Raw genomic sequence first — 27,756 nt, 5'->3', positions numbered from 1 at the left:
AGCACCCCCTAGTGGTAAAAATGTAGATATATGTCATGATAACTCATCTAATTTGTCTGTAGACATCAATAGGGCAGAGTAGAGATATTATACATAAAGGAAAAATGAATATTCCAAAAAGGATATCAAACATTCATATTTGTATGCATGGCAAAAAAATGCAATTCCCAAGATAAGGCTGCATATATAAATGTCAATGCTAACTAACGGCCCATACTAGAAAGAAGACCATAATGGACATACATAAACATGACCAAAGAGGAAGTGCTAACATCCACAACAAAAAAACTGCTTTGGTCTAAATACACATTTTCGGATAGATGCTATTTTTTAATCAGTTATCTCATAGAGACTTAATGAATATAAATTCTCTCCAGGCGTGACATGAACGTTTTTTGAACATGAAGACTTCTGCCGCTTTCCAATACCATTCCAAAATTGCTTGACATGTGGTTTTGTGTCTAAAACATACGAAAAAAAATGTGACAAGAGAAAAATAGACGGAAGGTTGAATTGTTGGATAGACAGGATCTCCTCGTTGGTCAGGTGGCTAGGGATAAGAATGCCCGACTACCATTTATCTCCACTTTCTCCTCACTAAGCCCGCAGATTGGTGAGATTCTGAGGAGAGACTGGAAGATGTTAGGGAGAGCCTTTCCAAAGGTTACTGAATTCCAGGAGAGGCCCATGATGGCGTATAGGAGAGGGAAAACTATTAAAAATAGTTTGGTGAAGGCCGATATTGGGTCACATCGGAAAAATCAGATGTTTTTGGCACCTCCGAAACATGGGTGTTTCCCATGTCTTAGTTGTAACATCTGTGACAACATGATTAAAGGGGGCGTCTTCAATCACCCACAAACTGGCCAGCCAATTAACATAAAAGGTTTTTTCACGTGTCAATCCTCTTATGTCATTTATTTGTTGAGTTGCCCATGTGGTCTTCACTATGTGGGTGAGACCACTACAGAGGTACGTCTCAGGATGAGAAATCATAAATCAAATATTAATACCAAGAGGCAAGATCTACCGGTGTCAAGACACTTTGTTGAGAAAAAACATAGCTTATCACAATTGAGATTTAGAGTGATTGATTCGGTGCCTCAGTTGAGACGTGGTGGGGATAGGGGTCTGATACTCAAAAGAAAAGAGCTCGAGTGGATTTTTAAATTGGAGACTATGTCTCCTAAGGGGTTGAATATCGAATATCCCTGTGGCCCACATATCTGAGATAGGGATAGGACAACTAGTCTCTTCAAAAGATCCATTGAGATAGGATTGGTTGACGTTCTCGAAGGTGTAATTTGTGTGTATGATGTGTGTTTCAACTGAGGTCTTATTTTGACCTTTTTTTGAACATACAGATCTTTTATTCTGTTTTTATAATTCACATATTATGTATATTAACATATTTTCCTTTTTCTCTTGTCACATTTTTTTTCGTATGTTTTAGACACAAAACCACATGTCAAGCAATTTTGGAATGGTATTGGAAAGCGGCAGAAGTCTTCATGTTCAAAAAACGTTCATGTCACGCCTGGAGAGAATTTATATTCATTAAGTCTCTATGAGATAACTGATTAAAAAATAGCATCTATCCGAAAATGTGTATTTAGACCAAAGCAGTTTTTTTGTTGTGGATGTTAGCACTTCCTCTTTGGTCATGTTTATGTATGTCCATTATGGTCTTCTTTCTAGTATGGGCCGTTAGTTAGCATTGACATTTATATATGCAGCCTTATCTTGGGAATTGCATTTTTTTGCCATGCATACAAATATGAATGTTTGATATCCTTTTTGGAATATTCATTTTTCCTTTATGTATAATATCTCTACTCTGCCCTATTGATGTCTACAGACAAATTAGATGAGTTATCATGACATATATCTACATTTTTACCACTAGGGGGTGCTATACTACATTTACAATAATCTGTCTGTATGACTTTGGATCTAACCTCCCGATATTTGAGAATTTGGTTTAAAACCTATATAATTCTCGGGGGGATCGCTCTTGTGATCCACTACATCATGGAGAGTGTGTTTAAACATCTATTTGATGCCATAGTAAATTATCCCTCTGCTCTATTTTTGTAACATATCCCGGCCAGCGCGTGCGCAGTAGGGGTGGAACGCAAGCTCCATCGTGGCGCATGCGCGGTGGCGATGTGACTCCTGATGCGTTCCACCGGATTTAATATCCGGTATGGGCGCCATCTTGAGACATGCGCAGTAGACACACACGAGTGTGTCAGGCGCATTTTCCTATTTCCTGCAAGACTGAACGCTGTACAGTAAGTACTTCTTTGCTTAATTATGCCTAATTATAATTAGCTTCTGCCTGCTTCCAATCATTTCCAATTGCCTTGGTTTACAGTGTTTTATATGATTACTAGTGCACCTGTTATGTATACTGTATAGCTCCTATATGATCTATAGTAGAGGAACTTTGTGCACTTTTTGAATGCATTGTCACAAGATTGAGATATTTTATTCTTTATGTTTTGATGGAAATATACATATAATTGTTTTATTGCTGATTTATGTATGCTCCTCCTATAAATATTTGACACTCTGTTAGTTCATTATGGCTTGAGAAAGGTTCCTGTTGAACCGAAACGTTGCTGTATTGAGGTGAATAAAATCCACTTTTTGCTTTCATCTACTCTGAAGTCCTGGTGCCGTTGCTGTGTTCTATGCTTCTATATATATATATATATACACACTCATACATACACTATAAAGACAGCGCTGTATACACTGTGTGTGTGTGTGTGTGTGTGTGTGTGTGTATATATATATATATATATATACACACACATACACACACTGTAAAGACACCACTGTATACAGTGTGTGTGTGTGTGTGTGTGTGTGTATATGTATGTGTATATATATATATATATATATATATATATTAGTCCTTCTCAATGAATTAGAATATCATCAAAATGTTAATTTAATTCAGTAATTCAATTAAAAAAGTGAAACTCATTAATTATATAGATTCATTACACACAGAGTGATCTATTTCCAGCATTTTTTTCTTGTAATGTTGATGATTATGGTAACAGTTAATGAAAATCCAAAATTTAGTATCTTAAAAAAGTAGAATATTATATAAGCCCAATTTCAAAAATGATTTTTAATACCAAAATGTTGGCCTACTGTACAGTATATGCACTCAATACTTGGTCGGGGCTCCTTTTGCACAAATTACTGCATGAATGCGGCGTGGCATGGAGGCGATCAGCCTGTGGCACTGCTGAGGTGATATCAATGCGGCGTGGCATGGAGGCGATCAGCCTGTGGCACTGCTGAGGTGATATCAATGCGGTGTGGCATGGAGGGGATCAGCCTGTGGCACTGCTGAGGTGATATCAATGCGGTGTGGCATGGAGGGGGATCAGCCTGTGGCACTGCTGAGGTGATATCAATGCGGTGTGGCATGGAGGGGGATCAGCCTGTGGCACTGCTGAGGTGATATCAATGCGGCGTGGCATGGAGGCGATCAGCCTGTGGCACTGCTGAGGTGATATCAATGCGGTGTGGCATGGAGGGGATCAGCCTGTGGCACTGCTGAGGTGATATCAATGCGGTGTGGCATGGAGGGGATCAGCCTGTGGCACTGCTGAGGTGATATCAATGCGGTGTGGCATGGAGGGGGATCAGCCTGTGGCACTGCTGAGGTGATATCAATGCGGCGTGGCATGGAGGGGGATCAGCCTGTGGCACTGCTGAGGTGATATCAATGCGGCGTGGCATGGAGGCGATCAGCCTGTGGCACTGCTGAGGTGATATCAATGCGGTGTGGCATGGAGGGGATCAGCCTGTGGCACTGCTGAGGTGATATCAATGCGGTGTGGCATGGAGGGGGATCAGCCTGTGGCACTGCTGAGGTGATATCAATGCGGTGTGGAATGGAGGGGGATCAGCCTGTGGCACTGCTGAGGTGATATCAATGCGGTGTGGCATGGAGGGGGATCAGCCTGTGGCACTGCTGAGGTGCTATCAATGCGACGTGGCATGGAGGCGATCAGCCTGTGGCACTGCTGAGGTGATATCAATGCGGTGTGGCATGGAGGGGGATCAGCCTGTGGCACTGCTGAGGTGATATCAATGCGGCGTGGCATGGAGGGGGATCAGCCTGTGGCACTGCTGAGGTGATAATGCGGTGTGGCATGGAGGGGATCAGCCTGTGGCACTGCTGAGGTGATATCAATGCAGTGTGGCATGGAGGGGATCAGCCTGTGGCACTGCTGAGGTGATATCAATGCGGTGTGGCATGGAGGGGGATCAGCCTGTGGCACTGCTGAGGTGATATCAATGCGGCGTGGCATGGAGGGGGATCAGCCTGTGGCACTGCTGAGGTGATATCAATGCGGCGTGGCATGGAGGCGATCAGCCTGTGGCACTGCTGAGGTGATATCAATGCGGTGTGGCATGGAGGGGATCAGCCTGTGGCACTGCTGAGGTGATATCAATGCGGTGTGGCATGGAGGGGATCAGCCTGTGGCACTGCTGAGGTGATATCAATGCGGTGTGGCATGGAGGGGGATCAGCCTGTGGCACTGCTGAGGTGATATCAATGCGGTGTGGAATGGAGGGGGATCAGCCTGTGGCACTGCTGAGGTGATATCAATGTGGTGTGGCATGGAGGGGGATCAGCCTGTGGCACTGCTGAGGTGCTATCAATGCGGCGTGGCATGGAGGCGATCAGCCTGTGGCACTGCTGAGGTGATATCAGTGCGGTGTGGCATGGAGGGGATCAGCCTGTGGCACTGCTGAGGTTATATCAATGCGGCGTGGCATGGAGGGGGATCAGCCTGTGGCACTGCTGAGGTGATATCAATGTGGCGTGGCATGGAGGGGGATCACCCTGTGGCACTGCTGAGGTGATATCAATGCGGCGTGGCATGGAGGCGATCAGCCTGTGGCACTGCTGAGGTGTTATGGAAGCCCAGGTTGCTTTGATAGCGGTCTTCAGCTCGTCTGCATTGTTGGGTCTGGTGTCTCTCATCTTCATCTTGACAATACCCTATGGATTCTCTATGGGGTTTAGGTCAGGCGAGTTTGCTGACCAATCAAGCGCAGTGATACTGTGGTTAGTAAACCAGGTATTGGTACTTTTGGCAGTGTGGGCAGGTGCCAAGTCCTGCTGGAAAATGAAATCGGCATCTCCATAAAGCTTGTCAGCAGAGGGAAGCATGAAGTGTTCTATAATTTCCCTGTAGACGACTGTGTTGACTTTGGACTTGATCTTATAAAGGCAGCACTGTACTATCCTAAAAGGACGGCGCTGCCCGCACTATCCTGTAACGACGGCGCTGCCCGCACTATCCTGTAACGATGGCGCCACACTGATTCAAAGCGGCCATGAAAAACTGACCGTTGATCTGTTTTAATGGCAATTTTTTTCACTGTCGTGTGAATGTAGCCAATGTATTTATCTTATGTTGTTTTTATTAGGCACTATGGGGCATTATACTGTATGGGGGCAGCCAACGGGGCATTATACTGTATGGGGGCAGCCAACGGGGCATTATACTGTATGGGGGCAGCCAACGGGGCATTATACTGTATGGGGGCAGCCAACGGGACATTATACTGTATGGGGGGCAGCCAACGGGGCATTATACTGTATGGGGGCAGCCAACGGGGCATTATACTGTGAGGGGGCATTTGTGTGGGTATTATACAGTATGGGAGCATTATACAGTATGTGGGCATCTATGGGAGCATTATACAGTATGTGGGCATCTATGGGAGCATTATACAGTATGGGGGGCATTATACTGTGTGGGAGGCTTCTATGAGGGCATTATATGGGGGGGGGGGGGCAGCCAACAAGACATTATACTGTATGGGGGGCAGCCAACGGGGCATTATACTGTATGGGGGCAGCCAACGGGGCATTATACTGTGAGGGGGCATTTGTGTGGGTATTATACAGTATGGGAGCATTATACAGTATGTGGGCATCTATGGGAGCATTATACAGTATGTGGGCTTCTATGGGGGCATTATACAGTATGGGGGCAGCTATGGGGGGCATTATACTGTGTGGGAGGCTTCTATGAGGGCATTATATGGGGGGGGGCACCAAGGGAGCATTATACTGTGAAGGCTGAATCAGGTGTGTATGAGCAGAGATTAAAGAGGCTCTGTCACCAGATTCTCAAATCCCTATCTCCTATTGCATGTGATCGGCGCTGCAATGTAGAGAACAGTAACGTGTTTTTTTTTAAAACTTTCATTTTTGGCCAAGTTATGAGCTATTTTATATATATGCAAATGAGCTTTGAAATGGAAAACTGGGCGTGTTTTTTTCGTTATGTCCAACTGGGCGTGTATTGTGTTTTTAACTGGGCGTGTTTACGTGTATGACGCTGACCAATCAGTGACCAGTCAGCATCATACACTCATCTACATTCATTTACACAGCAGCGATGTGCAGCCACATACACAGAGATTAACGTTACTGCAGTGTCCTGATAATGAATACACATGATCATCCAGCCTGGACGTCATGTGTACTCAGAATCCTGACACTTCTGAATCTTTTCTGTGAGATTTGCAGCAAGGGAAACGAAATCTCGCGAGATTTCGTTTCCCTTGCTGCAAATCAGAAGTGTCAGGATGGGGGCATAGTGGCAGCAGAACACATCACATTCTCTTCCCTGCGATCTGCTTCTGCCTGTTCCATAGTGTATATAGGCGAAAGTGTACAGGGAGGCGGCGCCAGGCGGGCGCTCCTCCTACTGAAGCGCTTTTGCTACACACTATTGAACGGGCAAGCAGAGTGCATAACATTTTCTTCCCTGCTGCCGGTTCCATAGTGAATACGGAAGGCACATGGGGCATATGTGATAGCATATATTTCCGTCATACCGGAGTATTTAATTTTGTAAGCCCATAAGTTGGAAAGGCAAGTTGGCAGTCCAAGATGTAAAGGGGCCATATGAGATGAGATTTATTTTTGGAAACAGCACCTCTCTTGTCCATGGGCTGTGTGTGGTATTGCAGCTCAGCATCATTTAAGTAAATGCGGCTGAGAAACAATACAGCCTATGGACAATCGTGGCGCTGTTTCTGGGGAAAAAAAACTGCCATGTCACTCACCATAGATTAATACTTGAGTTTAATTTTTTAATTCCTGTTGAATAAAAATATTTGTACAATATTTTGTTATTGTGTTTACTCAACTATATGGTGGTCTTGTGTTTAATCTGTAGAAACAGTCACTGCAACCACAGTTACTGGAAAGCAGTTGCCCCAATATTCGCATGGACCCCACCATCTGTCCTGCAGACCCAACTTGGATGGCATTTGTGCATTGCAACGATTTGTGGGTGGCCAATATAGAGACTGGAGAGGAGCGCAGACTGACATTTGTGCACAAAGGTGAGATAAATGCCTAACAAGACTGGAAGCGTGGAGTGTAATGTTTGACCTTTGTGACCTTGGTATATAATCATAGTTCTGGTGATATTATTGCCATCTTCATTTGTTGTGTAAATTTAGTATCTTCTGTGCGAAAATGAAGCAGATAAAATAATTTATGTTTAACACAGATTTGGTTGGAGTAGAAGAAGATTGTCGTTCTGCTGGAGTAGCCTCATTTGTGTTACAGGAGGAGTTTGATCGCTACACTGGATACTGGTGGTGTCCCCGCAATGAGACAAGTAAGGCCTGTGAACGATGGACAATTTTTGGTCTTTAACCCATTTTTGTTTTTCACTTCCCGCCTTCCTGGAGCCATACATTTTTTATTTTTCCGTCAGTGGAGTAGTGTGAGGGCTTATTTTTTTGCAGGAGGAGTTGTAGTTTCTATCTAATATATATTTTGGAAATTTTGTTTGAAGCCCGATTTTTCATTGGTTTAAAAGCAGTCCATGTGACCGCTGCAGCCTGTGATTCGCTGCAGCGGTCACATGGGATGCAACGTAATCCAGAGGCAGCGCTTAACAGGAGCAGAAAGAGGCAGACCTGAGGGCTTTCATTAGGCCCCTTGGCTGTCATGACAACCATCGGCAATCGCATATAGGGGGGGGGGGGGGCATGGCTTAGATGCCGCGGTTGCTATTGTTCGTGGCATCTAAGTTGTTAAACGGCTCGGATCCTAGTACTCTGTTCCTGGCCGTTAGTGCGAGGTGTCAGCTGTAATACACCGCTAACACCCCAGTGTCCTGGTGCATCAGGAGGTTAAAATATACCTATGTGGTAAAGCTTTTTTGAAAACCAATTAATTTGGTAATATTTCTAGGGGTGTTTTGTACTGTAAGCGTTTCTTGCGTCCCCCGTTCAACATACCTAATATATAAGTAAGCCTTGTAACATACAGGTTGTCATCATTGTTCTTTCCTTATGACACAGCCCCGTCAGGTGGTCAGATACTGCGCATCCTCTATGAAGAAAATGATGAATCGGAAGTAGAGATAATCCATGTGACGTCCCCAATGCTGGAGACTCGCAGGACAGATTCTTTTAGGTACCCCAAAGCTGGTAAGCACTTAATTTTTATTTTATTATTTTTATTATTTTTTTAACAAGTCCTACGTACCTAGAAAATATTTCAGTGTGTGCTAGTACTATCTAAAGTCACATACATCAAATTATTTGTTTTATTTTCTCTAACTTTTAGCAGCACTACAGATTTTTGGATGTAATTGGTCCAAAGAAGTGATAGTGAAAGGTGTTTAGTAGAAAATCGTTTTTAAATTATCACTTGATAAAATTTACAGTTTTAATCTTTTTTTTTCTTCCTCACCAGGGACTTCAAACCCAAAAGTGGCATTTAAGTTGTCCGAGATAACCGTAGATGCAGATGGCAGGGTAAGTTGTTGAAACGTTGTGGCCCCCCCCCCCCCTCTCCATGCCTTTTATAGACCAGTCCTTCTTTTTTTTTTTTTTTTTTGAATTGCTGGTTTTGAATTATTCAATTTCGGATTTGATTGTTTGACTGTATATGTGAGGCAAATTGTGTTTCTAATGAATTGCTAAGAATGCCGAAAACATATCGACTTTATTCAGCGGGTCGTTACGATTGCGGCGATACCAAATTTATATAGTTTTCTTATGTTTTACTAATTTTACACAGTAAAAACACTTTTTTTAACCCCTTAGTGACCAGCCCATTTTAAGACCTAATGACCAACTATTTTATTCGTTTTTCTATAGTCGCATTCAAAGAGCTATAACGGGATTAGTTGTACTTTTTAATAGCACCATTTTTGGGTACATATAATTTTTTAATTAACTTTTATTAACTTTTTTTGGGGGAATTATAAAAAAAAAAACTTAAATTCCACCATTGTTCTATGCGTTTTTAAATTGACGCCGTTCACTGTGCGGCGTAAATAACACGTTACCTTTATTCTATGGGTCGGTATGATTACGGCGATACCTCATATGTAGAGGTTTATTTTTATGTTTTACGACTTTTGCACAATAAAAACACTTTTGAACTAAAATTATTTGTTTTTGCATCGTCGCTTTCCAAGAGCCGTAACTTTTTTCTTTTTCCATCAATGTAGTGATTTCTTGGGCTTGTTTTTTGCGGGACGAGACGTAGTTTTGATTGGTACTGTTTTGGGGTGCATGGGACTTATTGATTCATTTTTATTATGACTTTTTTTGGGGGGCGATGGAAAAAAATTGCAATTTCGCCATTGTTTTTTGCGTTTTGTTTTTTACGGTGTTCACCTTGCGGTTTAAATTACATATTAACTTTATTAATTGAGTCATTACGGTCGCGGCGATACCATATATGTGTACTTTTATTTATTTTTTACACTTTTACTAAATAAAATCACTTTTTATGTTTTGTTTTTTTTACTGTACTTTTTACTATTAATCTTTATTTCACATTTATTATTTATTTCATTAGTCCCACTAGGGGACTTTACTGTGCGATCTTCAGATCGCTGCTATAATGCTTTGGTATACTTCGTATACCAGAGCATTATTGCCTGTCAGTGTAAATCTGACAGGCAATCTGTTAGGACGTGCCTCCGGCGCGTCCTAACAGGCATATGTCCAGGGCAGACCTGGGGGCTTTCATCAGGCCCCCGGCTGCCATGACACGCCATCGGAGACCCGCGATTGCATTTGCAGGCCGCCGATGGGTGACAAGTTAAATGCCGCGGTCGCTGTTGGCGGCGGCATTTAACTGGGTAAACGGCCGCGATCTAAGTAAACTTCGATCGCGGGCGTTGGAGCAGGAGCTCAGCTGTCATCAGACAGCTGAGCCCCGGCTCCAGCCTGCACGGGAGACTCGTGCAGGACTTAGACTAGGCTAACGTGAAAAGGCGTCAGCCTAGCCTAAAGCCCCTTAGTGACCAACGTGAAAAGGCGTATTGGTGGTCACTAAGGGGTTAAAACGACTTGTTTTTGTGTTGCCGTATTTTGGGAGCCATACGTTTTTTGTTTTTTTTCTGACGATGCAGCTGTATAAGGGCTTTCTTTTTGCGGGACGACTTGTAGTTTTCATTGGTGCCATTTTGGAGTACATGCGACTCTGATCACTTTTTATCACTTTTTTTTAAGGCAGGATGAACATAAAATAGCATTTCTGGCATTAGTTTGTATTTTATTTTTAACTGTGTTCACTGTGCGTGTTAAATAATGTAATATCTTTATAGGTGGGGTCGTTACGGACGCGGCGATACCAAATATCTGTAATTTTGTAACTTTTGTTTGCTTTTCATAATAAAGCATTTTGTAGGGGGAAAAAGTGGGCTTTTAATTTTTTTTTTTACTTGGGATTTTTATTTATTTATTATAAACTTTATTAAACTTTTTTTTATTCGTCCCACTAGGGGATTTCACTATGCGATCATCTGATCGCTTTTATAATATACTGCAGTGTATTACTTGCCTGTCAGTATAAAACGTACCGGAATCTGTTAGGCCATGACTCTGGCATGGCCTAACAGGCATCAACTAGAGGCAGACCTGGGAGCCTTTGTTAGGCCCCTGGCTGCCATAGAAACCACCGACACCCTGCTTGCTATTGAACGCCGCATCTGAGAGGTTAAACGAGCGGGAAAGATACTGATATCGATCCCGCCTGCTCGAGCAGGTCTGCTCCCAGCCTTCGGTATTTGTTTATTACGATGCAGCGCCGTAAAAAGGCTACTGCTTCGGAATAAAGCCCATTAGTGGCCGCCGTAAAAATGCCTATGGGCGGTCACTAACTGGTTAAGGGCAGCATAGTATGGGGACAGGTCTGCTGTACTGTTAGAAGATTGAACCGTCTGGCTAATGGGGATTAATAAAAAATACAGCAGTTTCCTTTATGGGTCTGCTGTGTTTTTGAGGGAATTGATTCCTCTGTCCCTCGACTGCGCTATTAATTCTGTTGAAAAAACAGAAACCTGCCGGAATGGTGACAAACGGAAGCCATTAGCAATGTTTCCGTCACCATTGGTCTCAATGGTGATGCAAACGGAAGCCATGGTTTCCGTTTGACTTTCCGTTGAGGGGTTCACCAGACGGAAGCCTCCGAAGGAACCCTTCAACGGAAAGCCAACGCTGATGTGAACAGGCCCTAATGATGGTGGCTACTGTTACAAATCACACACATGAAGTGATAATCGATCAATGCAAAAGTACAAATTCAGAATTGCAGCAGATCACTAAATATGGACGCCTGTAACCCTACTTGACAACTCTCAGAAGTTTTCTGTTTCTTTATAGGACTGTGGTGGTCTCCGCTATAACGTGTTTGTTTTTTTCTAGGTGTTGGATGTTGATGATAAAGAGCTGCGGCAGCCATTCGAGGTGCTGTTTTCTGGGTGTGAATACATTGCTAGAGCCGGCTGGACTCCAGATGGAAAATAGTGAGTTTCTTGAGGCGAATACCAGGCGTAATTTTTAAATATCTTTCAATAAGAGAAATATTTTTCTAGTTAAAGTTGCTTATTCGACCCAAAATCGATCACTCATCAATGAGTGATCAGTCTGGGTCTCTGGAGCATGGCATCCTCTTCTTAGTTTATCCAAGCACCGCTGGTCGTCCATATGTACAGCTGTCCCTGGTTTTTCAGCTCAGCCCCATTAAAGTGAATAGGGATGAGCTGCAGTACCAGGCACAGCCGAACTTATGAACAACCCTCTGTTCCTGAATAAACAATGAAGAGGATTTGGTGCTCCGTTATCCCGATAAATGAATTGAAGGGTTCCAACAGAAACACACAGACATTTGTAATACATTGTGACATAAACGACACCTTTTTGGGTAATTCATATCCTTGCACTAATTGTGTACAAATTAAAATGTTTTCAGGCAAGAAAAAAAACATCTATTTTATTCTAATCTTTGCATTTTCAAGAAAGCTTTGCCTATTGAGAATAATGAAATAAAAGTACTTGGTAGGCAAGAAAACAATGCCAACAATAGCTATGCCATGAGGAAGGAGGGCCTGGCCTGGAAGGGGTTAATATTTTTAAGGTTTCTGTGAATTGTTTTCTTGAGTTCATTTGTATATATGTCTTTGCATGCAGCGCCTGGGCTATCCTACTAGATCGTCCACAGACCCGTCTGCAGATTGTTCTTATTCCACCCTCTCTGTTTGTGGCTCCTTACAAAGAACTTTCAGAGCATCACCGGCTGTCGGATTCTGTGTCTGAATGTGTAACGCCTCTTGTGATCTACGAGGAGAACACGGATATTTGGATAAATGTATGTCAGTAACAGCGCTCTCAAGTCAATGTATATGAATTTACTTGATTTTGCTATACAAACTGCTCTAAAATGACCAACAGAGACTGTACAGTTCTAGGACTGGTCATTCATTATAAATGTCAATTTCCCTCAGTAGTTCCATGTGGACTGATATTACGCATGGACCAAGTCTATGATCTACAATATACGCATATTAATATGGTGGAGTATACAGTATGTCTTCCTAAAGTGTACCTCCTGTATCCGATAACATTTGCCATATATCTGCCATATAACTTTTAGAGTGTTCTAGCTGTAGGTCAAGTAAAGTTTAGGACAGGAAATCCGGAAATTGACATTGCAGCAGGGAGAACCAGTGGAAACGACACAAAATAGTAAAGGTGTTGCCCCGCAATAGACTTGCATGATATAATAGGCCGCTGCAAAAAACAATCTAGCTGTTATAGAAGGGGACTGTGCATTTTTGGCAGAGTGCAACGTTTCGGTCTATGCGACCTTGATACAGCGGCCAGCCGCTATTACTTTGACCGGCGCTCGTCCATGTAGTCTAATCAGCACGGCTCCGTGCCTGAAGAAGGTCGCCTAGACCGAAACGTCGCACTCTGCCACTGGCATTAAAAACGAAATAAAAATTACCTTTATCTCATATTGGTGTGCCGGATACTCTTTTCTTCCTAACATTTCTGTAACTCCATCAAGCTAAAAGGAGACTTTTATGTTCTACCTCAAAGCTCTTAGTTAGGGGTGGTGCATGGAAACGGTTGCCAAGAACGTTAAGGTATTTTTGCTATGTCACTTTCTGCTCCTTACTATAACTTTCTCTCTTCTCAATAGATTCATGATATCCTGTACTTTTTCCCCCAAACCCGAGATGATGAAATCCAGTTCCTATTTGCCTCTGAGTGCAAGACAGGATTTCGGCACCTTTACCGGATCACCAGCATATTGAGAGCAGCCAGTTCTGGTAGAGCAGGAGCTGATCTTCTAGGGCTCAGTGAGTTGCTTTGTACCTTTCTGCATCTGGAAGCATCAATATATCAAACATTGCTTGGCACTAACCTGTATATGCTCTGATATCTGAATGTTTGCTCCACTCATAAGAATACAGTGACATATGTTACTGTGATCTTTGCTGCCATGTTAACAGGTTTCCAAGAGACCAGAGTAATATATTCCGACAGCCTTCACAGAGAGGAAAATGTATAAATGTGTGTGTGTGTGTGTGTGTGTGTGTATATATATATATATATATATATATATATATATATATACACACACATAATTTTTTTCTTCTATGACTAGTAATAATAAAGATTGATGAACAAACACACATTTGATCTAATTTTCACCTTCAATTATAATATATATTATGAGGTATCAACAGCACTGTACAATAGAGACCATACTTTTGTTAGTTGACATTTTGACTGAAAATTAAACCCTTACCGAAAAATGACGGGCCAGGTACGTCACAGTGCGGGGGGTGATGTATGGAGCAGGCTCGCGCGCTGAGCCCGCTCTGGGAGTCAGCTGTGTGTTACAGCTGACACCCGGGACTAACGGCCAGGAACAGCGATCGCACTGCTCCTGGCCGCTTAACCCCTTAAATGCTGCAGGCAATTGCGACCACAGCATCTGGGGTTGCCCCCTCGGACAGCTCATCCCATTGCCGCCCCCCCCCTCCCCCGGCAGAAGCCTGTAAAACTGACAATTTACTGCAATACATTAGTATTGCGGTTTAGTGTACCAGCGATCTGACGATAGCTGGTACAAGTCCCCTACGGGGACTAATAAAAAGTGTAAAAAAAAAAAAGTAAGTTCACGTATTCAGCAGTGAAAAAAAAAATATTAGACGTTCAAAAACCCCCATTTTTTTTCTCTTTAGGGTATGTGCACACACACTAATTACGTCTGTAATTGACGGACGTTTTTCGGCCGCAAGTACCGGACCGAACACAGTGCAGGGAGCCGGGCTCCTAGCATCATAGTTATGTACGACGCTAGGAGTCCTTGCCTCTCCGTGGAACTACTGTCCCGTACTGAAAACATGATTACAGTACGGGACAGTTGTCCTGCAGAGAGGCAGGGACTTCTAGCATCGTACATAAGTATGATGCTAGGAGCCCGGCTCCCTGCACTGTGTTCGGTCCGGTACTTGCAGCCGAAATACGTCCGTCAATTACGGACGTAATTAGTGTGTGTGCACATACCCTTAAGTAACGTTAAAAAAATGTTAGAAAAAATAAGTTAACATAACTGGTATCACCGTGTCCGTAAAAGTCTGAACTATTACAATATACCCTTATTTAACCCGCTCGGTGAACGCTGTAAAAAAAATAAATAAATTAAAAACACCCAAATTGCTGTTTTTCGGTCACCTTCGCTCAAGAAATTTTTTTTTAATAAAAAGTGATCAAAAAATAAATATGTTATGGCTCTCACAATATGGCAACACAACAATTTTATTTAACAGTTTTTTTTATTTAGAAAAGTGATAAAACATAAAAAAAGCACACAGAAATCTGGTATCACCGTGATCGTATCAACACATAGAATAAAGTGAACATGTCGTTTTCAGTTAACAGTGAACGCTGTAAAAACCCAACCCACCAAAAAGTGGCGCAATCGCTGTTTTTTTGCCCATTTGACCCCGCAAAGACTTTTTTTTTCAGTTTCCCAGTACATTACATGGTATTTCAGCTTTCATGGCCATGTAAAAAAGCATAACATATATTTATTGGATAATAAATAAAAGCAGCAAACTCTGCATATAATGTAACATTGCATCTAGAATTATTTAATTTCATTATTATTTACGGTAGTGCACCCTACTGCCATCCTAAAGGTTTACTCCAGCCTAAATTATCACCTTCCAACATGGAAGTTAATGAACTATAAGGCCCTGTTCACACAGAGTTTTTTTGACGAGTTATTTGACGTGGAAACCGCACCGCAAAACTCCTCAAAAACCGCCCGAAAATGCCTCCCGTTGATTTTAATGGGAGTTGGACGAGTTTTTTTACCGCGAGTAAAAAGAAGCGTCATGACCCACCTTGAGGCGGTTTCCGCCTCCAAAACCCCATTTCAGTCAGTCAGAAAGAGGAAAAAAACGCCTCGACGAGTGTGTTGACGAGTTTTTGTCAAACCGCTGTGCAAAAACCATCTGGAGCAGTTTTTGCAGGAGGAATTTTCCTCCTGCAAAAAACTCTGTGTGAACACAGCCTAACAGTCTCCAGAAATTTATTACGTACAGCCCTCTCCTTCAAAGTCCAAGGCGTGACATGGGATTCATACTGAACCTTTTCTATGTGTATAGTCTTGCTATCCTGCCTTATCCAAACCCTATAGCAGTATAATAGAGCTGTCATTAAATTCCTCTGCTGACTCTGTTCCAGTGCACACAGTGAAGCAGAAAACAGGAAGTGTCAACCTACAGTGACTAGTGACCAGTGCGAAAACTGGAATACTGCAAGATATAAAAAATGTTATGCATAGTCAACAACAAAAATGTTAGTGTATAACCAAAAGTTAAAAAAAAAAAAAATTCTAAATATTCATTCCCTTTAATTTTGTGTTTTTTGTAGGCTACTAAAATACAAACCTATGTGCAGACGCATACTATTTTCATTTTATGACATCTTATATGTGGTCTGTGACTTTTTTGTACTTTTAGGTGATTTCAGATGCCCCATAAAGGAAGAGGTGGCTGTGACCAGTGGAGAGTGGGAAGTTCTTGGCAGACATGGATCCACTGTAAGTTTGTATATCTACTGTTCTGATGGTTAGCCTGCCGTTTTCTTTTCTTCCTGCTGATGTCTTAACCCCTTCCCTCCCTCCCTGGGCTGTAGTAAGTCACTGTGAGTGAGTTGGTCCCGCAAACCGCCATAGTATTACGGTGCAGTGATGGAGCGGGCATAGGATGTGTGCTTGCCCATTCACTTGTGGGTGCCGGCTGTATTAGTTAGCTATCACTCCGCTCTAAGAGCCCTAACCCCTTAGATGCAATTTAACCCCTTAGATGCCACGGTTAATATCGACCACGACACTAAAGTGGTTTTATTGAGGGACAGGGCTCCCTCTGTAAGCCTATTGGTACCACCGCGATGCGATCGTGGGTTGCTGTTGAGTTGCCATAGCAGCAACGGGCTTTACAATGGCCCCAGGTCTGTCATGTATGTACTTATTAGGCCCTGTTCCTCCCACTAAAAGTAAGCCCTAGTGAAGCTCCGTTGACGGTAAAAATTTCTTACATAAATAGTGTTTTTATTGTGCAAAGGTAGTAAAACATAAAAAAAACAACTATATGTTTGGTATTGCCGTAAATGTTATGACTTGGAGAACAAAGTTAACTTGTCATTTCAACTGCACGGTTAACACCCTAAAAACACAACAAAAAAACAATAGTGAAGTTGCTGGGATTTTTGTCCATTATCCCCCTGCCCCCCAAAAGAAAATGAATAAAAGTTCAGTACTTTATATGTACCCCAAAATGGTTACAATTCATCCCACAACAAATGTTGACGGAAAAATAAAAGTTATGGCTTTTGGAATGGGGAGATTAAAAAAAAGGAAGAGGTTAAATTGGTTACATGGCCAACTGATATTCTTGCAACTGAAAATAGTGTTTTATGTTTTAGAAATGATACAGCCATGTCTATTCAGCTGATTTTTGGCCTTGTAATTGTTGAATGAACCAAAACATCAGAGAATTTTTTTAGGGGACAAAGTGCCAGTCCACCTTTATAACAAGTATGTTTGCATCAAAGCCTGTATGGTAAACAATATCATTATTTTATTCTTCAGATTCGGGTGGATGAGGTTAATAAACTTGTCTATTTTGAAGCGACGAAGGACACCCCTCTAGAACATCATCTGTATGTGGCAAATTATGAGACTCCCGGAGAGGTGAAGAGACTCACAGACCTTGGCTTTTCCCATTCCTGCTGTGTTAGCAAGGTAAGAACATTTTCCTGAGCTTTTGACCTATTTTCTGTTGTTTTTGGTGTGTCTGTTCCACACTGTTACTACTTTGCAGGTACTCAAAGAGAAATTAGAAATGATTGAGGGAGGGGGATCAATGGAAATGCCAGGGACAGGGAACACTGCAGCAAAATATCTGAACAATGTTTTATTAACTCTTATGGAGATTGTCTTGTTTGATTCCATTCAGCACAGCGATATGTTCATTAGTAGATACAGCAGCCAGACCGTCCCTCATTCAGTGCATCTTTTCAAAATCAAAGGCAATGGATGGGATCCAACACAAAAGGATAAGGAGTTTTGGGCTACCCTTCTGGAGTCACCAGGTGAGACGGCACATTAGACTTTCAGATGTCTGTGTTGTTTTACAATGTACTATTGTGACTGTCCAGTACATGACAAACACGTCAAATAAAACAAATTGCTGCAATGATACAGGCTATGTTCACACGGAGTATTTTGGGGGAGGAATATCTGCCTCAAAGCTCCAAACGGAATTTTGAGGCAGATATTCCTCCCCCAAAATACTCCGTGTGAATAGCAATTATCGGGCCGTTATTCGCCCGCGGCCATTGAGCGCCGCGGGCATAAAACACGCTTTCTCCTGCCTCCCATTGAAGTCAATGGGAGGTCGGAGGCGGAAGCGCCCGAAGATAGGGCATGTCGCTTCTTTTTCCCGCGAGGCAGTTTTACTGCTCGCGGGAAAAAGACGCCGACGCCTCCCATTGAAATCAATGGGAGGCGTTCTCGAGCCGTTTCTGCCGAGTTTTGCGACGCGGTTTCCACGTCAAAAAACTCGGCAAAAGACCCCGTGTGAACATAGCCTTAAGCAGTTTTTTTTACATATAGTAAATACTGCTATTGCTTTGTTTTCTTCTTTTGTGTTTAAATAGTTGGATGTTTTGTTTTTCCAATAGGGACAGTTCCTGGGTACATTGCCCCAGAAATTTTCTCTTTTCCCAGTAGGACAGGATTCACTCTCTATGGCATGATGTATCGACCTCATCAGTTGCAGCCAGGGAAGAAATACCCCACTGTACTCTTTATTTATGGAGGACCACAAGTAAGATTCCTTTGGCATGATGTATAGTATGAACCTAGATGTAAACCCACATGCATATTTCCATGTCTGTACTAGACTAGGCAAATCTTAGAGGTAATGCATGTCATCAGGTTAGGTTATTCCTCATATCTATCTGCTGGTATTACTAAACTGGAAACACATGCGTGATGGTGTTGCTAACCACCCAGTAGTTTCCAAAATCTTCAAACTTAAAACTCCAGTCATTTCAGATATATAAAAAAAAATGTTCGTATGGACTTTCCCCCAACAGCTGGGATTAGACGTGTTATCTTCAACATGCCTGACCCTTTTGTTCAGCCTGGAGAAAAGCCATTGTCTGAAGTGCCTCGAAGCAGCTGGTCTCCTGCTCCCCATAGAAAATTACATGAAAGCTCAGCTGAGCCAAACATGTATGTTCATGGGGAGGTCAGGGAAGATAGCGGTGCGCTGAAAGCGGGTTCAGCTAGTTTACGTGAATGACCAGCTTTGATCTACTACATTTAGTGATCTCCATTCACAGATGAGACAAACCCAAATACTTAAATGATCAACTCACCAGCTTATTTTTTATTTTTTTTCCATATGCAATCTGGAGCTTCAACAGCTTTTCCAATTTATAATAAGTGTCCTGATGATGCTCAGTGTCTTACTGTGCTACCTGGATTCATAGATGGGTCCAAAATGCTAAAATAATCAATAAACAGGTATAACCTTAAATAGGCACACATTTTTCAAACAACTTATGCTAATATAATAGTATATCAGATATAGATCAACTTTGTAGTTTACTTACTGTTAAAAATATTATTGTTTTAGCCACACATATTCTGTGCGAGGTTACTGCCACTAGGTTTCTCCCTTCCTGTAATCTGCAGCATCCACCCCTTGTCTAGCAAAAATCTGTCCCTTGTCTTTCCACTGTCTACTTCTACCAATAGAAGTCTATGGAGAAAAGAGGGGAAGCGGGAGGAGGGAGAGAGACACATACACGCTGCCCATAGAAGTCTAAATAGGGGAGGAGAAGAAGTGAGACCTAAATACTGCTGCCCATAAAAGTCTGTGGAGAGGGGAGGATGGAGCAGAGAAAGAGAGACACACACACAGGCTACTGGCAAGAGTTATGTCACACCAGTGCTGGATTTACAGCTACTCTGCTCATTACTGCTGTATAAGCTCTTCCATGCTGCTGCTGGTTCTATATATTAGATAGATAGATGTAGGAGAGCAGGATTCTCCTCTTCTCTGTGTGCTGTGTATAGGAGACATGATAGCAGTTAGGCTCCACCCACTAGCTCAGAGACCACTGACTAGTATAGATAGAGCCTGCAGAGGGGAAAGCTGCTAAAAAAAAAATGCAGAACACACGTCATATAATGGTCAGAAATAGTGTTAGTCCTCATGTTCACACATATGACGGCTGATTCTGAAAAGTTATGTACGCTTAAAGCATTTTTTAGAAGCTTATGATGGTTTTGTTTTTCGATACTACCATTATACCTGATACCCATAGTTTACAGACTACCTTCATGCGAGATTCTTATAGTTTAATGTATTCCGTTTATCCAGTATTTGTGTGTGTGATGTTTTTATCAGGGGGTACAGTTACATACAAAACAAACAATTTTGTTCCCTTTTAGGTTCAGCTGGTTAACAATCGATTCAAGGGTGTCAAGTATTTCCGACTGAATACCCTTGCGTCACTGGGGTATGTCGTTGTTGTAATCGACAATCGAGGTTCCTGTCATCGGGGGCTGAAGTTTGAGGGCGCATTTAAGTACAAGATGGTAAGAAAAGTTATTAATGTTGTAGTAATTTCTTTTGAATTGGGAAAGAGACAAACTATTTTAACTAAGGAAGATAAAGTATGTTTAATATAAAAGAAAAATAATAATTAGTAATGAGTCGCATCCTGTCTCATGTAGCATAATCAATATTTTTCCTTTCTCTGTAGGGTCAAGTAGAGATAGATGATCAGGTGGAGGGGTTACAGTATCTGGCTGCTAAGCATAGCTTCATAGACCTTGACCGAGTTGGAATCCATGGCTGGTCATATGGAGGCTACCTCTCACTAATGGCTTTGATCCAGAAACCTGATATATTCAAAGTAAGTTCCTGTAGATACTGAAAATATCAAGAAATATTATTATTTGTGTCTGTGTTCTTTTATTGCAGTGCTTCTACAAAGTGAACGTCCACATTTAAAAACATTTGTTATTATTCTAAATAGAGCCGAAATGTTGTTGACTCATTTCTTAATATGTCTTGTATAACAACTGGAGTTCAGTTTTTCTTGTACAGAGCTCCAAATCTACTGCAGAGACAGAGAGAAATGATAACTCTGACAAATTGCAGCCACAACTACAGAAAGTTTATCAGCTTACCTGTGCTCCGTAATGTAACGGTATGCAGCGAGCTCCTGAGCTCCCCTAGAGGTGGTTGCAGGCAACCAGCCAGAATTGTATTATTTAACTCAATGTCTGTGCAGAGGATATAGAGCTCACTCTTTTATCATGTCTTTTGACCTTAAAGTAGATTGTGATAATAACTATTGTTTCTCTATCCCAGGTGGCTATTGCCGGAGCCCCCGTAACGCTTTGGATCTTCTATGATACAGGATATACAGAGCGGTACATGGGTCATCCTGATCAAAATGAACATGGCTACTACCTAGGCTCTGTTGCAATGCAGGCAGAAAAATTTCCCTCTGAGTGAGTGTGATACCCAGTTTATATGTAACATGGTTATTGTGCTTGTAAAAACGAAATGTGTAATGGGTTGTGATCAATCTGATAGTTTTTAGATGATGTGTTTATCACAACTTTATATAACAAGACACCTTTATATTAATCTTTTATGAATATCATTTATTTATTTTTTCTTATTTTTTTTATCATCTAGACCAAGTCGTCTGCTGCTTTTGCATGGTTTCCTAGATGAAAATGTGCACTTTGCTCATACAAGCATCCTCCTTAGTTTCTTAGTGCGCAGTGGGAAGCCGTACGATCTACAGGTAAGGCTTAGAGCCTCGCATTACTGAACTATGCTTTATTTTTACGCTCTGTGAAGCGTCCATAAATATCTAGTCTCCCATGTCTATAGTGCAGCCATATACAGGGCTCAATTCCCGAGAACCCTTTAATGGGGTTTTATGGTTTTCAGAAACCAAAAAAAAGGTTTTTCACTGTATTATGAAAAGTTGCATTCTTTCCATTAATTTTCTCTCTCAATTCCTTCTAGTTTTTAAAATATCTCCTTGCTGTCATGTTTACATACAGGTAATGAAAATCTGTCCTAGTCATGGGATGGACACAGGCGCTCGGCTCACTACAAGACACTTCTCTGCAAACTACTGCAACTTTTAATCTGTCCATCCATGACTGTGGACACATTTTTATTCACTGGAAGTAAACTATTAAGGTTTGTATTTCGACAGCAAGCAGAGATCTTGAAAACGGTGAGGAATGAAACGTTTTATTACAATATATATTACCTTTTATTTGCTGGGACCAGAATACCCCTTTAAGTTATATATATATATATATATATATATATATGTATTGTAATTTGCAATGTAGGCTAGTAACGTGATTTCTTCTTTTCAGATCTATCCTCAGGAGCGTCACAGTATTCGGGTTCCTGAATCAGGAGAACATTATGAACTGCACCTCCTGTATTATCTGCAGGAAAATCTGGGGTCTCACATAGCTGTCACCAAAGCCTTGTGAGCAAAGTGTTAATGGTGGTCAGGGTGGAAATAGGGAGTGTGGCACCACTGCTACCGTCAAAGAATGGCACCCGTAGACCCCATATACACAGCTTGGATTTAGGCCGATCGCCAGAGGAGAGGGAATTGAAGGCATAATCCCTTTACTGCAGTGATCTCACACCACAGTCTACCAGTCATGTGAACCACAACTTCTAACTGCATTTTACAGTTGGGAAATGTGTGACCCCCTACACTACATGATATAGGTTTATGTTGCGAAGTGTTCGTTCTGGGTTTTATTTCTTCTCCCCAATATCTGCATATATTACCATGAAGCTTAGTTGAGCAACGAGTCAGTCAGTTAAAAAAATTTTGCTACAAGATGCAAACGGAGCCTAGTACCAGGCAACAAGAAGCTGCACATACCAAATGCAGCGTTTTAGCGGATTGCAAAGCTATTTGTTTGCTCTGTGTACAGTCCTTGTTCTAACAGCACAACCTGACAGTCCCGTTTCTCTGGTTGTGCACATCATCTGAATCACACTCTGGCCATGCTTTACTATCTGATCCAGGAAAATTGTCAGCTGGACTAGCGTCCCCCAGTCACAATCTGTCAGGCTGCACCCGCATTGTGGGGAAATAATACATTTCAATTGTCTCCTTGTCAATGTTTGGTGACCATTCCTAGTCCCATCGGTGTAAAGCTACTCAGTATTTACTTCTAGGTTGAACACCATGTTCCCACTATTGTGCAACTTTTGGAGTGCCTTTCTTATATGCCTCTCTGTCCACTCCTCTTCTGGTCCTCACAATAATGGTCATGCTGGATTGCTTTGCATGAATTGTCAAAAAGGAGGGGTATTTTTGCTGTTCTTTTTACTGTTTATAGTACTCCTCCCTGCTCCACAATGCAGTTTAACTGGGAAACTAATACTTCTCGTAAAATTTGATTGGTTATCAAAACTACTATCACAACTATGTGACTCCGCTGAAAGTCCTAGCTCCGCTATCAATGTGCTCTTATTAGTATAGCTCTTCTTTGGCAGGACCATCATGCAGTGTAATTTGCCCAATTTCCACCCCATTTAAGGTTTTGCGTATATCATCAGTCTGGTACAGCCCTTTATAGCATGTACACAAAAAAGAAAAAGGTGCTACTTTAAACTACTTGAACCATTTTCTCAGTTTGAAAATTCCGAATTTCATAGGCTTGATGCATCTTACAAAACATTTATAATGTTGATGGTCGTTTTAAGGATGACAGTAGCTGGAGCGTGCTGCTCCTCACCCCCTACCCCATATCAAATGTAAATCAATGCTGGCTGCTCTGACACCTCACCATATGTCACCCTGTCTTCTCTCAGCATGGTGTATACTTGTTTTAGTTCCATTTTCAAACATGATATCCAAAATGGACAGCGTTGTATATTTTTGGATCCGGTCACCAACCACTGTACACAAGCAATTCAAGTAGAAACTGTTGAACCGTTCTAGTTTGTACCTGTTACTTTTATTGTCAGAACCCATCTATCAGATGAAACGTAGGGCAAATAACCAGCAGCCGTTTTGTTGGGGGTGTCTGCAGACTATCTGGACAGCACAATGAGACGTGTGATCTTCTTAGCTGCTGCTGTCGTCTCATCTTTGGTCCAGCATAACACTCCACATCACCAAACAGGCGAGAAAGTAGGAAATGGAGAGGATTTCCCACTGTTTGGCAGCACCCCATTATAATAAGTTATAGTCTGGAAGAGTTTATTCCAACTTTTATTATTCTGACTTGAAATGCTGACAAATGTACATTGAATTGTCTGAGGATTGTTGCTAGTTGAAGGTATTATCGGGCTGACCTCTGCCTTACGTGATCCCCTGCCTTGATGCTCGGTGGTTTGACAAGCAGGGGACTGCATAGCTTAGATTTACCATTGTCTGCCCACGCGGGACAAATATCTCTCCCCTTTTCAGTGATCCTGTACAAATTTCTAGAATGTCAAGTGTTTTAAACTAAACTTGTAATTATATGGATTTTTATTTTAACTGTTAAGTTTTGAACTATTAATCTCATCATGTCACTGTCATTAATGCAGTCTGCTCTCGTCTCACAACGTCTCTTTTAAAGGTGCCATATTCTGCTATGTTTGAAAACTAGAGATGATATAGTCTTTAAAAAAGAGGGAAACCAGTTCTCTGTGTCTGATTATTTCCTTCTCTTTCTTCAAGCGCGTTCAGGAGTGCCACAAGGAATTTTCGGATGCTTATATGTCATAATGGGTTCTTGGGATCTACAATCCTATTTCATCTTTATGGTACAACCTGTAGGCATTGGTGGGATCGAGTGTCAAGTCTTTTCTGTGATGTGACCTGCAAAATATTCATAGTCTGCTTTTTATGATCTAACACGGACTAACTTGTAGACATGGGTTCAGCTTTTATTCATTTTTGTTAAAGAGGCTCTGTCACCAGATTCTCAAATCCCTATCTCCTATTGCATGTGATCGGCGCTGCAATGTAGATAACAGTAACGTGTTTTAGTTTTTTTTTTTAAAACGTTCATTTTTGGCCAAGTTATGAGCTATTTTATATGTATGCAAATGAGGTTTGAAATGGACAACTGGGCGTGTATTGTGTTTTTAACCGGGCGTGTTTACGTGTATGACGCTGACCAATCAGTGACCAGTCAGCATCATACACTCATCTACATTCATTTACACAGCAGCGATGTGCAGCCACATACACAGAGATTAACATTAATCAAGTGTCCTGATAATGAATACACATGAAATCCAGCCTGGACGTCATGTGTATTCAGAATCCTGATACTTCTGAATCTTTTCTGTGAGATTTCCAGCAAGTGAAATGAAATCTCGTTTACTTCCGAAATCTCGCGAGATTTTGTTTCCCTTGCTAGAAATCTCAAAGAAAAGAGTCAGAAGTGTCAGGATTCTGAGTACACATGACGTCCAGGCTGGATGATCATGTGTATTCATTATCAGGACACTGCAGTAACGTTAATCTCTGTGTATGCGGCTGCACATCGCTGCTGTGTAAATGAATGTAGATGAGTGTATGATGCTGACTGGTCACTGATTGGTCAGCGTCATACACGTAAACACGCCCAGTTAAAAACACAATACACGCCCAGTTGGACATGACGAAAAAAAAAACGTCCAGTTGTCCATTTCAAACCTCCTTTGCATATATATATATATATATATATATATATATATATATATATATATATATATATATATAAAATAGCTCATAACTTGGCCAAAAATGAACGTTTTTTTTAAAAAAAAACACGTTACTGTTATCTACATTGCAGCGCCGATCACATGCAATAGGAGATAGGGATTTCAGAATCTGGTGACAGAGCCTCTTTAAGCCGACAAGAAAATGTTAACAGATTTCTCTGATACTGATGGGTTACAAAACCATTTTAGTTACGACGATTAATTATTCAGGTTTTGTGAATAATTGCTACAAGGTTTGTTATAAATGGACTCTTGACCCAAGCAAATTTGGTAAAATTGTGCTTGGGGACAAGTCATTCCTTTTGTCTTTACTGCCTATGGTCACACATTCTAGCCTTGTAACAAAAACGGCTTGTGCCCATTGACCATGAAAAATGGGGTAGAGGCAGTAGTGACATCCCCATCGTAGAATGTGAATCTGGCTGATATACTGTCCAGCAGGGGATTAATATCTGGCAGGGCACCATAGATACTTTGTAATGATGACGACACTTAGTGTATTATATCTAGTTAAAGCATTCAGGACTTCTATGCTACTTTATCTGAGAGCTTATACAGTAAAGGAGTCCTTGCAGCATTCTAACAGCTTTTTACAGTTTTTTATGATCATAGAAAACTATATATTCCCAAGCTCAGCCTCTCTCCTCCCCCTCTATCCAATACTGCCCCGAGCCACAAGAAATCTGTCCCAGTGATTAAATGGGTTGGCCTCAAGAAAAAACTCAAAAGCTATCCACACTATAGGGGATTAAATGTATTATCGCTGAGACCTAAACTGATCACGGAGACTAGGTCCCATGCACCCGTTTGAATGCATGCGCACCCCCGCTCCGTTCACGGTCTGTGGGACTGACGGAGATAGCCAAGTACTGCGTTCAGCTATCTTTGTCAGTCACATAGACAGTAAATAGAGTGCTAGTGTGTACGGGTGAAGACCGCTCCGTTCAAACTGGGTACATGGGACCCTCATGATGAGTGGGGGTCGCTGCGATCATACACTTATTACCTATACTGTGTATAGGCGATAAATGCTTTTTGTTGGCCAACACCTTTCCGGTGTCTTTTCAGTATAAAATCCTAGCTACAAATGAGGGTGCAGTGAGTCTAAACTAGAAATGAAGAGGAAACGTATCCTGGGAAAACCAAGATGTAGGAATATAGGTATGTCAGAAATGGGATAGGATTTAGAAGTGATCCAATCCTGATTTGGGGGGGGGGGGGTACAACTATAAAGCTTCATGTCTCCATTAGATCCTGCCCCCATAAGCATGCTCGGAAAGAAAAAATAATCTTATTTGAACCTTTGTATTACCACTACGGACCAGCTGCCATCTTGTTCCCTCTTTGACAATAGGCGTAAAGTGCTAGCGTATTAACACTTCCTGTCAGTCTTTATTAAAAGCAGATTACTCATCCGTATCTCCACATGAGGGAGAAGATGTGTATGTGTCACCCACATGTGTTATCCGGAGTTGCCTGGCAGCAGCTCTAACGTATTCAGGCTACTACTTGGCAAAGCATGCATCCAGAAAATGATTTATTAGCAAGCCTTGGCATACCCTAAAGAATAATTACAATGATAGACTGCAGTTTTCATAGCAGTGTCATTTTAACTGCAACTGCTGTATTAAGTTGAGCCCAGTATATGCCACCGTCAGTATTGTGGATGTAACACCCGGTCACCCTGGGGTTCTACTGAGCTAAACTTACAGCACCATAACTGTGATACAGTGAGAAATATGGTAATATACACCTGCCTAAATGAGGCCTAAGGCCCCTTTTACATTGGCGAATGTATGCCATAAACGAGTGCCAATCGATGTAGCATGTCAATTGGCACTCACTTAGCTCCATTTGCATGAAGCAATCATTTGAACTGTATGGGGCTGAACGAGATCGTCCATCCGTATACAATTTGCATCATTGTCTGCACCAGAACCCCTTGTGATGCAATTAGCCGCCAAACTAGCGTTCGCTCTTTTGAACGCTTATCGATGGGGTCTTTTACATGGGCTGATTTCCCTGACCATCGGCTTGTGATAAGGGCTGGTTTACACACTCAAAT

General features: G+C 41.8%; 1 protein-coding gene across 2 annotated transcripts in view; it reads left to right on the top strand.

Annotated features, from left to right (window-relative positions):
• The window catches only part of DPP8 (dipeptidyl peptidase 8), a 36,046-nt gene extending 11,424 nt beyond the window's left edge, over positions 1 to 24,622 (top strand). For both annotated transcript variants that reach the window (XM_075858297.1, XM_075858296.1), the window contains exons 5-20: positions 7,236 to 7,404; positions 7,575 to 7,685; positions 8,377 to 8,505; positions 8,774 to 8,835; positions 11,743 to 11,843; positions 12,508 to 12,685; positions 13,523 to 13,682; positions 16,362 to 16,441; positions 17,492 to 17,644; positions 17,859 to 17,994; positions 18,586 to 18,731; positions 20,369 to 20,515; positions 20,683 to 20,835; positions 21,297 to 21,439; positions 21,630 to 21,741; positions 22,334 to 24,622. In XM_075858297.1, coding sequence (XP_075714412.1) covers positions 7,236 to 7,404; positions 7,575 to 7,685; positions 8,377 to 8,505; positions 8,774 to 8,835; positions 11,743 to 11,843; positions 12,508 to 12,685; positions 13,523 to 13,682; positions 16,362 to 16,441; positions 17,492 to 17,644; positions 17,859 to 17,994; positions 18,586 to 18,731; positions 20,369 to 20,515; positions 20,683 to 20,835; positions 21,297 to 21,439; positions 21,630 to 21,741; positions 22,334 to 22,456 — 2,103 coding nt within the window. In that variant the 3' untranslated portion in view covers positions 22,457 to 24,622. The remainder of the gene's footprint in view (positions 1 to 7,235; positions 7,405 to 7,574; positions 7,686 to 8,376; positions 8,506 to 8,773; positions 8,836 to 11,742; positions 11,844 to 12,507; positions 12,686 to 13,522; positions 13,683 to 16,361; positions 16,442 to 17,491; positions 17,645 to 17,858; positions 17,995 to 18,585; positions 18,732 to 20,368; positions 20,516 to 20,682; positions 20,836 to 21,296; positions 21,440 to 21,629; positions 21,742 to 22,333) is intronic.
• Positions 24,623 to 27,756: the final 3,134 nt, after the last annotated feature.

The sequence above is a fragment of the Rhinoderma darwinii genome, chromosome 3 (genome assembly GCF_050947455.1).
Source record: "Rhinoderma darwinii isolate aRhiDar2 chromosome 3, aRhiDar2.hap1, whole genome shotgun sequence".
Classification (NCBI taxonomy): domain Eukaryota; kingdom Metazoa; phylum Chordata; class Amphibia; order Anura; family Rhinodermatidae; genus Rhinoderma; species Rhinoderma darwinii.
The sequence above is the reverse complement of the archived record's forward strand: the minus strand, read 5'-3'. Positions and strand labels throughout refer to the sequence as shown.